This window comes from Sus scrofa, chromosome 1 (genome assembly GCF_000003025.6).
Source record: "Sus scrofa isolate TJ Tabasco breed Duroc chromosome 1, Sscrofa11.1, whole genome shotgun sequence".
Classification (NCBI taxonomy): Eukaryota; Metazoa; Chordata; class Mammalia; order Artiodactyla; family Suidae; genus Sus; species Sus scrofa.
Genome location: NC_010443.5, coordinates 265,732,055 through 265,744,521, shown reverse-complemented (window position 1 = coordinate 265,744,521; position 12,467 = coordinate 265,732,055). Strand labels below are relative to the sequence as shown.

The 12,467-nt window shown below is 39.0% G+C and overlaps 1 protein-coding gene across 2 annotated transcripts in view; it reads left to right on the top strand.

Moving 5' to 3' along the window:
* SCAI (suppressor of cancer cell invasion) overlaps positions 1 to 12,467 on the top strand; it is a 156,456-nt gene that overhangs the window by 122,578 nt on the left and 21,411 nt on the right. For both annotated transcript variants that reach the window (XM_021068616.1, XM_003122166.6), the window contains exon 15: positions 11,198 to 11,270. In XM_021068616.1, coding sequence (XP_020924275.1) covers positions 11,198 to 11,270 — 73 coding nt within the window. The remainder of the gene's footprint in view (positions 1 to 11,197; positions 11,271 to 12,467) is intronic.

Genomic DNA, 12,467 nt, shown 5'->3' with positions numbered 1-12,467 from the left:
GCCTATATTTGTATCTTTATATATCCAGTACTTCACACTTAAAAGATCGGTAATAAATACGTTGAATGACTAAAGACAGGCACTATTACCTTATTTTATAGTTGAAGAAGCTGCCTATGGAGGTTAAGTATCTCGGCTAATTGATTCCAGCAGTCTTTCTTATTCCAAAGCCCAAGCTGTTTCTACATTCAGAAAAAGAAGAGCTTTTCATGCTAGCCTGAGCCTCATTTCAGAGGAGAGGGATTGAAATGCCAAGATCCATAATGTAACAAGTATGGCCCACATTTTGGCTCTCAAATTTCCATTAGGGAATAGGCCTTATCTGCAGCAATGTGGGTTGTGGTGTTTTTTTGTTTTTTTGTTTAACGTAGTAACATGAGGTTGTTCAAAAGATTCCTGTCATTTTCGGCAACACTTCTTTCAGTTCTGCTTTCTTTTCTTTGGAAGAAGAAAATCCTTTGAGTATTTAATTATTTATGACAGAGCTGGATCACTGGCAATAAACATGCCTAAAATATACACATTTGTCAAAACAATCATATTTATCTAAACAGCCTTGTTGTAAAGTGTCTGGCTGATGGCTGCAGATTGCTGTGGACTGTGAAGGCATTTACCATCATAATAAGATTATTTAAGCGCTCCTCTGACCATCAGCCTTATTCCGTTTCTTCCTTGATACTTTGAAAGATCATCTCTTTGTTTTTGGCATTCTGCAGCTATACTGTGATATATCTAGGTTTTATTTCTTTATGTTTAACCTATTGGGATTTGCTGAACTTCTTAAATTGGTAGGTGGGAATTTTTCATTATTGCTAGAAAATTGTCAGCCGTTGTCTCCAAATCTTGGCTGTGCCCCCAGCTCCTCTTTTATTTCTTTTGTGGCATATATCATTCTCACTGTGTTGTGCATGTCTCTTGATTTCCCTTCTATGTTTGTCATCTTTTTGCTTCTCTGGTTGAGATTTGGATAATTTCTTTTGATCTAGCTTTCAGTTCCCAAATTCATTCTTCAGCTGTGACTAACATGATATTAAATTCATTTATGTATTGAGTCTTATATTAGTTGTGATGGTTTTCATTTCAGGAAGTTCTGTTTAGTTTTTTTTTTCAAATAATTCATTGCCCTTAGTTCCTTGCTTTCTGTTTTCACATTTGTTCTTCATTGTTTAAACTTAATAAGCATGCTTATTATATTATTTATTATATATATGGTAATTCTTACACCTGAAATCTACTTTTGCTGCTTAAAGACACCCTTTGCTATTTTTGTATCCTTATGTGCCTGATTTTCTTTGACTAGATCTTTCTTGTTATCCTTAAAACTTTGTGTGGGAAATTCAGTGACCCCTAGAATGCTGGTACTTTCATCTGGAGAGGGTCTGCATTTGCTTCTGCTGGACACCTGGAGGCATTGCCACTTGGGGACCAGGTTTGGAGGATAGGCAGTATGAATTTGGACTGCAAACGCACAAAGGTTGCTGGCTTACAGTTAAAACCCTTAGGACTGGTTCATTTCTTTTCTTTTTTTTTTTTTTTTTTTTTGTCTTTTGTCTTTGTTGTTGTTGTTGTTGTTGTTGTTGCTATTTCTTGGGCCGCTCCCGCGGCATATGGAGGTTCCCAGGCTAGGGGTCTAGTCGGAGCTGTAGCCACTGGCCTACGCCAGAGCCACAGCAACACGGGATCCGAGCCGCGTCTGCAGCCTACACCATAGCTCACCGCAACGCCGGATCGTTAACCCACTGAGCAAGGGCAGGGACCGAACCTGCAACCTCATGGTTCCTAGTCGGATTCGTTAACCACTGCGCCACGACGGGAACTCCCCTGGTTCATTTCTTTTGTTTGCTTTGCCTCTGTTCTGCTCTGCATCAAGAAAAATTTTCTTGTAGTTCTCTGAGGAGTGGTCGTCCGTAGGGGCAGGAAGGTGCGAAATTTGGTTTTGGTTCATCCTTATACTAAGGCTATAGCCCTTGGGATTCCAATCTAATAGGGCTGGTTTTCTTTTAGACTTCCATCTTAGGCAGAGCTCTGACTTCTGTCCCCTTCTCTGTTTAAAGCCTTTAAGGAATTCCTTGGTGGTGTAGCGGGTTGAAAGCCTGGCGTTGTTACTGCTGTGGCTCAGGTAGCTGCTGTGGCGTGGTTCAGTCCCTGGCCTGGGAACTTACGCATGCCACAGCGGCAACCAGAACACAGGAATTGAATAAAGTGTTTAAAACCTAAATTCAAGTTTTCGATTGCCTCGGGGCAAAAGAGGCCTGGCATCAGCTTATTTTCTCTGTCTCCTCTTCTGGTTTTTCCTCATGAAAACTCTGCCCTCTTGTTGGAGGCTCTGTCCTTGCTCCTCTTCTCCAACTAAACCTGGCTCCCTTGCTGCGCTTATGTAATTTCTTTACTTTAATTGCTATCTCTGTGCTGACTGTGTCCCCATTTATGTCTCCAACCCAGACCTGTCTCAGTTACCCCAGACTTGAATATAATCTACCTACTCCACATCTCTACTTGGTAATTCTCATAGAGATTGCAAACGTAACATGCCCAAGACAGAATTTCTAGACCTCTTCCACATCCAGCTTTCCTTATATCAGTTAACGACCATGGTGCTTTGATCTGTGTTGTTACCCTAGCCCAAATGCTTGGCTTTATACATGACTTCTCTTTTTCTCACACCCACATCCATTTCAGGATGTTCTCTTGGTTATAACTAACATACTCAGAATCTTACCACCTCCACAGCCATCACCCTGGTCTGTGTCACCCTCATGGCTGCCCTGAATTATTGCAGTAGCTTCTAACTAGGCTTCCTCTTTCTGCCCTTACTCCCTCCCCTTCAGAGTGTGCCTGGAAGTCAGATCACATCCCTTGTCTACTCAAAGTCTCCAAAGGCTCCTCGTCTCACTCAGTCAAGGCTTTGTGTTTTCTGCCCTCACACGCCTCCTCCTTCTCCTCCAGTGCATCTCCAATCGTCTCTGGCTGGTCTTCCTATCACTCAGTTCTCTCATCCACACTGACTTTGCTCTTCCTCAGACACACCTGTCGGTCTTCTGCTTAGGATATCTCTGTTCTATTCCCCCCACTCGGAATCCCCTTCCCAAAATACCCACATTGTTTTCCAGGTGTTTGATCAACCTTCTATGATACTACAAATAATGTCTTTGTTTACTCTGGATCTCTACTTGCCACCTCTACCCCCATCTAAATGTCAGCTCCAGGAAGACCGGGTTTGTTTGTTTTTACATTGTTTTGTTTACTGCAGTATCCCTAGCACCTAGGACAGTGTCTTGTCTGTAAGTTTAATGAGTATCTATTGAAGAAGAGAAGTTTTAAAGAAAAGGACACTATGTACTATTTTAAAGTTGTAAGGTGTTTTAAAGCCTCAGTTAAATAGATAATTTCTAGTAGGAAAAAAAAAAAACCCTGATGGCCACAGGAAGGGAAATCTGAAAAGCCCAATCATAGGGTATAAAAGAGTACACAGAAAGTCATCAGAGTTGTTTCCCTTTCCCCATAAAAAAAGGCTCTAGCCTTTTTAGGTTCAGCAATAAGTCCTTTTAAACTGTTAGTCTGCACAATTTTAGAGCAAGGGAAAAGATCAGAAAATACCCAATTTATTCTATAACAATTAGGCCACAAGACACTTGTATGACCTTGAGTGTGGCCTTGGTCTTTTCTGAGCCCCTTTTTCCTTCTCTGTGCTGATTTTATAGGATTGTTAAGATTACAAGTTAGAAGATAAAAATCCAAGGATAGTTCCTAGAAAGTAGTGACCATTCAGTAAATGATAGGAATCATTATAATAGTGACACTATTTCAAGACAAAAATGGCACATACAAAAAACTCCATCCCAGATTAGTTTATAAGTATAGATTAGAAAATTTTTAGAGTTCCCACTGTGGCTCAGCAGGTTGAGAACCCAGGTAGTATCCACGAGGATGTGGGTTTGATTCCTGGCCTTGCTTGGCAGGTTAAGGATCTGGCTTGGGGCGTTAGGTCACAGGTACAGCTCAGATCTGGTGTTCCTGTGGCTGTGGTGTAAGCTGGCAGCTGCAACTCTGATTTGACCCCTAGCCCGGGAGCTTCCATGTGCCACAGGTGCGGCCTTAAAAAAAAAAAAAAAAAAAAAAAAAAAAAAAAATTATAAAATAAAATACCAGTAAATAGACCTATTAATAGAAAAATCTATCAAAAGTTTATCTGAATGATACATGAAGTTTACAGACATGAAAATCAGTCAACTTTGTATACTATGTCAATAGGATAAATAAGAAAAATCACCTGCTGCAATGAGGTATCACCTCATACTTGTCAGAATGGCCGTTATTAATAAGTCTACAAATAACAAATGCTGGAGAGATTGTGAAGAAAAGGGACCCCTTCTGCACTGTTGGTGGGAATGTAAATTGGTACAACCACTATGGAAAACAGTATGGAGGTACCTCAGAAAACTAAATATAGAACTACCATATCATCCAGTAATCTCACTCTTGGGCATGTGTCTGGACAGAACTTTCATTCAGAAAGGTTTATGCACCCCTATATTCATTTCAGCACTATTCGCAATAGCCATGACATGGAAACAACCTAAATGCCCATTCACAGATGAATGGATTAAGAAGATGTGATGCATATACACAATGCTACTCAGGAATAAAAAAGAACAAAATAATGCCATTTGCAGCAACATGGATAGAACTAGGGATTCTCATACTAAGTGAAGTAAGTCAGTGGAGTTGCCACTGTGATGTAGCAGAAACGAATCTGACTAGTATCCAGGAGGATACAGTTTCGATCCCTGGCCTCACTTCAGTGTGTTAGGGATCCAGCATTTCAGTGAGCTGTGGTGTAGGTCACAGATGCAGCTTGGATCCTATATTGCTGTGGCTGTGGTGTAGGCTGGCAGCTGTTGCTCTGACTCAACCCCTAGCCTGGGAACCTCCTTATGCTCAGGTGCAGGCCTAAAAAAAAGAAAAAGTGAAGTAAGTCAGAGAAAGACAAATACCATATGATATCACTTATATATGGAATCTAAAATATGGCACAAATCACCTATCTACAGAATAGAAACAGACTCATGGACATAGAGAACAGACCTGCAATTGCCAGGGGGGACGGGGGAGGGAGTTTGGGGTTAGTAGATATGACTATATTACATTTAGCACAGATGAGTAATGAGGTTCTGCTATATAGCCCAGGGAACTATATCCAATCACTTGTGATAGAGTATGATAAAAGATAATATGAGAAAAATAATGTATGTATATATAATGTATAACTGGGTCACTTTGCTGTACAGCAGAAATTAACAGAACATTGAAAATCAACCATAGTAATTTTTTTAAAGTAATAAACTCTAAAAAAAATTGCATATCTCAATGATCATTTTGTAAAATCTGTATTAAATTCAGTACCCATTCCTCATGAAAAAGAAAAACTCAGCCTGTGATAAAGAGGTTCTATATTAAGTAGCGAACTTTGTACTTAGAGGGAGAAATGCTAAAAATATTCTTAATAAGCAAGAAAAAGAGAATGCTTGCTTCTATCATTATGATTATTCTTGTCTTAGTCTTGACCAGAATTTTGTAACATGCCCCAAATAAAACAGTAAAAAAGTCACCCAGACCATAAGAGATGTAAATATTGTAAAGAAAAAATTATTAATTGTAGGTCATATGATTTTATATTCACAAAGTCCAACAGAATCATAGAAAAACTGTTACTATGAATAGAAATTCAGCAAAGTAGTTAGATATGGGGTAAATATACAAAACTCAGTAACAATCTTATGTATGAACTAGGTACATAATTTTTAATACTATTTGAATTGTGTTGCTATGGCTGTGGCAAAGGCCGGCAGCTATAGCTCTGATTAGACCTCTAGCCTGGGAACCTGCATATGCCATGGGTGCGGCCCTAAAAAGATAAAATATAAAAAAATAATAAAAATAAATGAATTGAAATTTTAATTTTTAAAAATTATTTTATGGGAGTTTTCTGGCGACCTAGCAAGTTAACAATCTGCTGTTGCCACAAAGTAATTTTATCTATTTTTTAATTGTATTTAAAAATTGTGGGAGTTCCTGTAGTGGCTCAGTGCTTAACGAATCTGACTAGGCCCCAGAAAAGACAAAAAATTTAAACATAAATAAATAAAAATTTTGGAGTTCCCTTTGTGGCTCAGCAGACACAGTGTCTGCAAGGATGAGGGTTTGATCCCTGGCCTTGCTCAGTGGGTTAAGGATCCGGTGTTGCCACAAGGCTATGTCTTAGGTCGCAATGTAAATTGGATCTGGTGTTACTGTGGCTGTGGTGTAGGGCTGCAACTACAGCTCCAGCTCAGTACTTAGCCTGGGAACTTCCATGTGCCTCAGGTGCAGCCATAAAAAGAAAAAAAAATTAATTTTATTTTTAATTTTAAAAAATCATTTTTTTATTTTTAATTTTAAAAGTTAAAATTTCTTCAGTATCTATTCCATTTACATATATTTGCCATAATTTTTCTTAAACATAATAGCATTGACTCATATAATCCATATATGGAGACAGATAGGAGACAGTCTCAAAAGCTTGCAGATAAAGAAAATAAGATTATCCATTGGGGGTTAAACCATAAAATTAAGTATTGAGTGGGTTAGAACAGAGACACATGAAGCAACTTTTTTTTTTTTGTTTTGTTTTTGTTTTTTAGGGCTTCACCCAAGGCATATGGAGGTTCCCAGACTAGGGGTCTAATCGGAGCTACAGCTCCTGGCCTATACCACAGCCACAGCAAAGCCAGATCCAAGCCGTGTCTGTGACCTACACCACAGCTCACAGCAACACCGGATCCTTAACCCGCTGAGTGAGGCCAGGGATCGAACCCACAACCTCATGGTTCCTCGTTTCCACTGTGCCACGAGAGGAACTCTGAAGCAACTTTAAAGAAAATATTTTCCATGCCTAAAATTTAAATATAATCTGATAGAAGAGAATCAGAGTTCCCAAGATCACAGATTCCATGATTCACCAAGAGGACTTATAGTTCTCAGCATGTGGTCCCATCACCACTAAGATTTAATTACGGCAAAAAGATACAGAGCAAAATCAGCAAAAGAAAAGGCACGTGGGGTCAAGTCCAAAGAAAAGTAGGTGCAAGTCATACATCTGGTACTTAATTCCCACACAACAAGTGAGACAGCAGGGGTGAAATGTCTACCAGGGAAGCTCAGCAGGAACTCAGTGCCCAGGGTTTTTACTGGGGACTCACCACCTAGGCACCCTCTGCCTGACACGTGCCAAATGCCATTCTCCCAGAAGGAAGGCAGACGTTCAGCATGAACCATCTTGTTTGCAGAATCTAAGTAGAATTGGAGTTTCTTCAGGGTTCTGCTAATGGGGGAACCCTCCCCACAGCTAAGTTCCCAACCTTGTGAGCAGCTCTTCCAAAGGATAGTGGTCAGGCTTGTTCTGCTGACTCTTTCTACACAATATTTTAAAAAGAAAAGAGGATTTCCCATTGTGGCTCAGTGGAAATGACTCCAACTAGGAACCTAGACCTTGTGGGTTTGATCCCTGGCCTCACTCAGTGGGTTAAGGATCTGGCATTGCCGTGAGCTATGGTGTGGAACACAGACACAGCTTGGATCCAGCATTGCTGTGGCTGTGGTGTAGGCTGGCAGCTGCAGCTCTGATTTGACCCCTAGCCTAGGAACCTCCATATGCCCTGGGTGTGGCCCTAAAAAGCAAAAAGAAAGAAAGAAAGAAAGAAAGAAGGAAGGAAGGAAGGAAAGAGAGAGAGAGAGACGGAAGGAAGGAAGGAAGGAAAGAAAGAAAGAAAGAAAGAAAGAAAGAAAGAAAGAAAGAAAGAAAGAAAGAAAGAAAGAAAGAAAGAAAGAAAGAAAAAAACCAGAAGAGGTTGGTCAGAAAGGGACACAAAGAAAAAGGAGACCTTGGGACATAGATAACAGCACTGTTCATTTTAGTACTTCCAAGAGCACGTGTGTCATGGTCAAGGGTCCAGAAGGTTGTCTCCACAGTGTGGAAGAAAGTCTCAGTCTGCCTTATCTCAAAACTGTTCCTTAATATCATTCATTTTAGTCCCTTTGTGTTTTGATTACTAGACATTTCTGATTATTTCAGTTGTTTTTCTGTATCAATATCATTTTCACAAAATCACAAAATGAAAAATTTCAAAAAGGCATATTGTAGTAGCTCTTCATCCTTCCCAGTCTCAATGCACTCAGTTACTGTCTCATCTTGTAGGTAACCACTGTTGTTTGCTTCTTGTTTATCCTTCTAGAATTTTTAAAAAATGCATCTGCAAACCAAACAAATACATCGTCTTTAGTCTTTTTAGCTGTATAAATGGTAGTAACATGCTATAAGCAACTGTTTTATATCTTTGCTTTTTTCACTTAGTAAGAAATGCTGGCAGTCTTTGCTTATAAGTCATAAAGAATTTCTTTATTCTTTCTTATAGCTACATAGTATTCCAGTATATGGATGTGCTACAATTTATTCTACCAATCCCTTATTGCTGGTCCTTTGGTTGTTTCAAGTCCTTTAACAATGCTGCAAGAAATAACTTAGAACTTGGCGCAGTGGTTAACGAATCCGACTAGGAACCATGAGGTTGCGGGTTCTGTCCCTGCCCTTGCTCAGTGGGTTAACGATACGGCGTTGCCGTGAGCTGTGGTGTAGGTCGCAGACGTGGCTCGGATCCCGCGTTGCTGTGGCTCTGGCGTAGACTGGTGGCTACAGCTCCGATTCAACCCCAAGCCTGGGAACCTCCATATGCCGCAGGAGCGGCCCAAGAAATAGCAACAACAACAACAAAAAGACAAAAGACAAATAAATAAATAAATAAATAACTTAGAACTTATACTATTTCACAGGTTTGAGAGTATACGGGTGGAGTAAACTCCTCGTTGTGGGACTCCTCTTGCTTTGAATTTAATAGATACTGCCAAACTGTCACCTCAAGAATTTGTACCAATTTATACTTCTGTCTATATAGAGTGTCTCTTTCCCCATTTTCTTGTCAATAGTGTATATTCTCAAATTTACGGTAATTTTGCTAAACCGATAGTTTAAACAGTGGCATTTTAGTGTATCTTTGATTTTATTCTCTTGTTATCAGTAAGGCTGAGCACCTTTTCATGTATTTGAGCCAATTATATTCTCTTTTCTGTGAATTCCGTTATCTTCCAACCATTTTCTGTTGGATCAGTGGTCTTTTTCTCATGGATTTGGCAAAGCTTTCTATATTAAGGAGATTAATCATTTGTAATGTGAGTTACAGATATTTTTCCCAGTTCACCATTTGGCTTTTAATTTAGTCCGTGCTGTATTTTACTATGCACAAGTCTTTGATTTTTGTAACTGAGTTTATTAATCATAATAGGAAGATCTAGGCTATAAAAATAACACATCTTTTTGCGCTCTTAGTTTTTTTACCAATATATTTGAAATTCATCCTAGGTTTTGGTACAGAATATGGTACCAAATTTTTTCCTAGATAGTTCTCTGGTTTTTCCTACCATTTCCACTGTTCTCTTTATTGTATATTCTTAAATTCTGTCTGTTTTGGGGTCTACATTCATGACTCTTTTTTTTTTTTTTTTTTTTTTTTTTTGCTTTTTAGGGCCATGCCTACGGCATATGGAAGGTCCCAGCCTAGGGGGTTGAATCAGAGCGGGCAGCTGCCGGCCTACGCCACAGCAACGCGGGATCCAAGCTGCATCTGGACCTACACCACAGCTCACAGCAACACCAGATCCTTAACACACTGAGCGAGGCCAGGGATCAAACCGGAATCCTCATGGATACTAGTTGGATTCATTTCCACTGAGCCACGACGGGAACTCCTGGACTCTTCATTTTTTTCCTTTTTTTTTTTTTTTTTTTTTTTTTTTTTTTTGCCTCTTTTAATATTGCTGCTACATATTTTAAAAATTTTAAAGTATGTTTTAATATCTGATGAGTCTAATTCTCCTCTTTGCTCCTCTTTCAGAGTTTTCCTGGCTAATGTACCTTATCCATATGTAGTTTAGAATTTCAGTTGCAGGGAGAAAATCTATAGCTATTTTTATTGAGGTTGCGTGTTTTTTTTTTTATTTATATTTTTTGCTTTTTTAGGGCTTCATTACCACTCAGGGTTCATTACCACTGAGCCACAACAGGAACTCTGATGTTGGTTTAAATTTTAATAAATTAATGTAATGACGTCTTTAGAATGAATTCCTCCAAGTTCTTAGAGAGGAACTCATTCTAATTTTTACATTTTTTGAGGTATTCATTTTTATCACTCAGGAGTATTTTTTAGTTGTTTTTTTTTTTTTCCACTTCTTATTAAGATTACTACTAGTTTTCTTTTTTTTTGTTGTTTTAACTGAACAGTTTGTGATTTTGCTTCCCATGTAGATTCATCTTTAGGGAAAGGCTATGCTTAATCACGCCAAGAACAGTGAATGTCGGTTTAATTCTCACTGTAAATTAACACATTGGTATTCCGGTTTTACACATCATCCTGTATGTGCAATTAATATGATTCACAGTGAGAGGTGGATCCAGTCTTCACATACCAGTAAGTCAGGTTTTCGAGCCTGTGAGGCTGAGAGCCACATCCTAGATCTTGGAAAATTCTCCCCGGTGAATAGAAGTATATGTTCCCCATGGGGTAGCCTCTTGGTAGACAGCCAGATGTATGTGCCTTTATTTAAGAAAATCAGTATTTAAAAATCAGTCAATTAAGAAACTTCACCTTTTTTTTTTTTCTTTTTTGGTCTTTTGTCTTTTTAGGGCCCGCAGCATATGGAGGTTCCCAGGCTAGGGGTCTAATTGGAGCTGTTGCTACTGGCCTACACCACAGCCACAGCAATGCCAGATCTGAGCCACGTCTGCAGCCTTCACCACAGCTCACGGCAACACTGGATCCTTAACCCACTGAGCGAGGCCAGGGATCGAACCTGCAATCTCATGGTTCCTAGTTGGATTCGTTTCTGCTGCGCCAAGATGGGAACTCCAAAACTTCACCATTTTAAGAAAGCCTGTTATTTGTGGTAGTTATACATGAATGACAGCCTCTTCAGCTGTTACTGATGTTTCTGCATCTGCTTATGAATAAAAGGGCCCAATCTATACACTAGTGATTTGTTTTGGGAAATTACTGAGTAATTGTCACTGGTTAACTCTTTAATGAAGGTTTTAAATTCTTATGTATTACAGAATTTCACAAACTTATTTGGACAGCCACTAGTCTGCTTGCTTTCTCCTACAGCATATCCAAAAGCTTTACAAGGTATGTTCTGTCATTCCCTGTTATATCTATAGGTTGCAAGTAAACTTATATCTACATTTGGAATAATACTGATCTGATCTTTGTCTCCCCCCACCTATAATGATCAATTGTGGATTCATAATGTTTAAAGTAGCCGGTGTCAATCTGAAATAAACCCAGAAGTCTTGCCAACAACCAGACTTCTTTGAAGGGCTACTGTTTGGCCTTGAGATAATTTTAAAAGAAATGGTAACTCATCCTTGAGAAAGAGTGGTTTTGGTTCCTTGCTATTGGGGAACTCGTGATTTGTGAATTTTAAAATTTGTTTTGCAGGTGTGCTTGTCATCATCCATATAGCATGATTTCCTGTATCTCTGGCTACACATTTTAGCTGTCTTTTGAGACAGTAAGGTTTCTAGTCTAGAACACTTCTGTTTATGCCTAAGAGTTAGGATAAACTAACTGGCACAACTTAAAGGGCTTCTTTTATTCACACTTTTACATTGCATTTTTTTTTTTAATAAAAAAACTTCTTTTCAGTGTGCCAGAGAGGTAGGTCAGTGTTTTGCCATTTCTGAGATGGCTGAGAAATGAAAAAGAGGTTTTGTCTTTAATAATTTGTCCTCAATAAGCAACACATAAAATCTAATTCTAACTCCCAGTCATTAAGCTAGGTAAAATACTAAACCAACCTTAATCCTGTTTTAGCAGTACTTGTCACTGCTTCCCTATCTCCCTAACTGGGAATAGTGCTGTGGGAGATGGCAGTTTACTGCTACTTCCCAGCCAGAAGTCTGTCTGCTGACATAGTTTGACACACGAAGTGATGGTCGGCATTTGAATGCCTGAGAGAAGCTGGAGACTTTTCACCGTTGTTTTAAGGTAAGTTCTGCTATTTCACAGGGAAAACCATATAGAAGTATTAAGTTCATGTATCCAAAAGGCAGATTACTAAGGGATAGAACTTACCTTCAAACAACGGTAAAATTCTCCTGCTTTGAGGACTTTGTTAACCAGTTTCTTCTCATTTCTGTAGAAATGTAATAACCCCTTCCAAGTGAGAGTACTTTCTGCTATTAATTTTTCCTATCAAGACACAGCTTTATTTTAAATTGCATGAACTAATGGGTCAATACCACAATTATTTAATCAGAAAGGTTTTATTGTGCAAAGGCTAAAAACACAGACTCTAGAAGCAAACTGATTGTATTGAGTCCC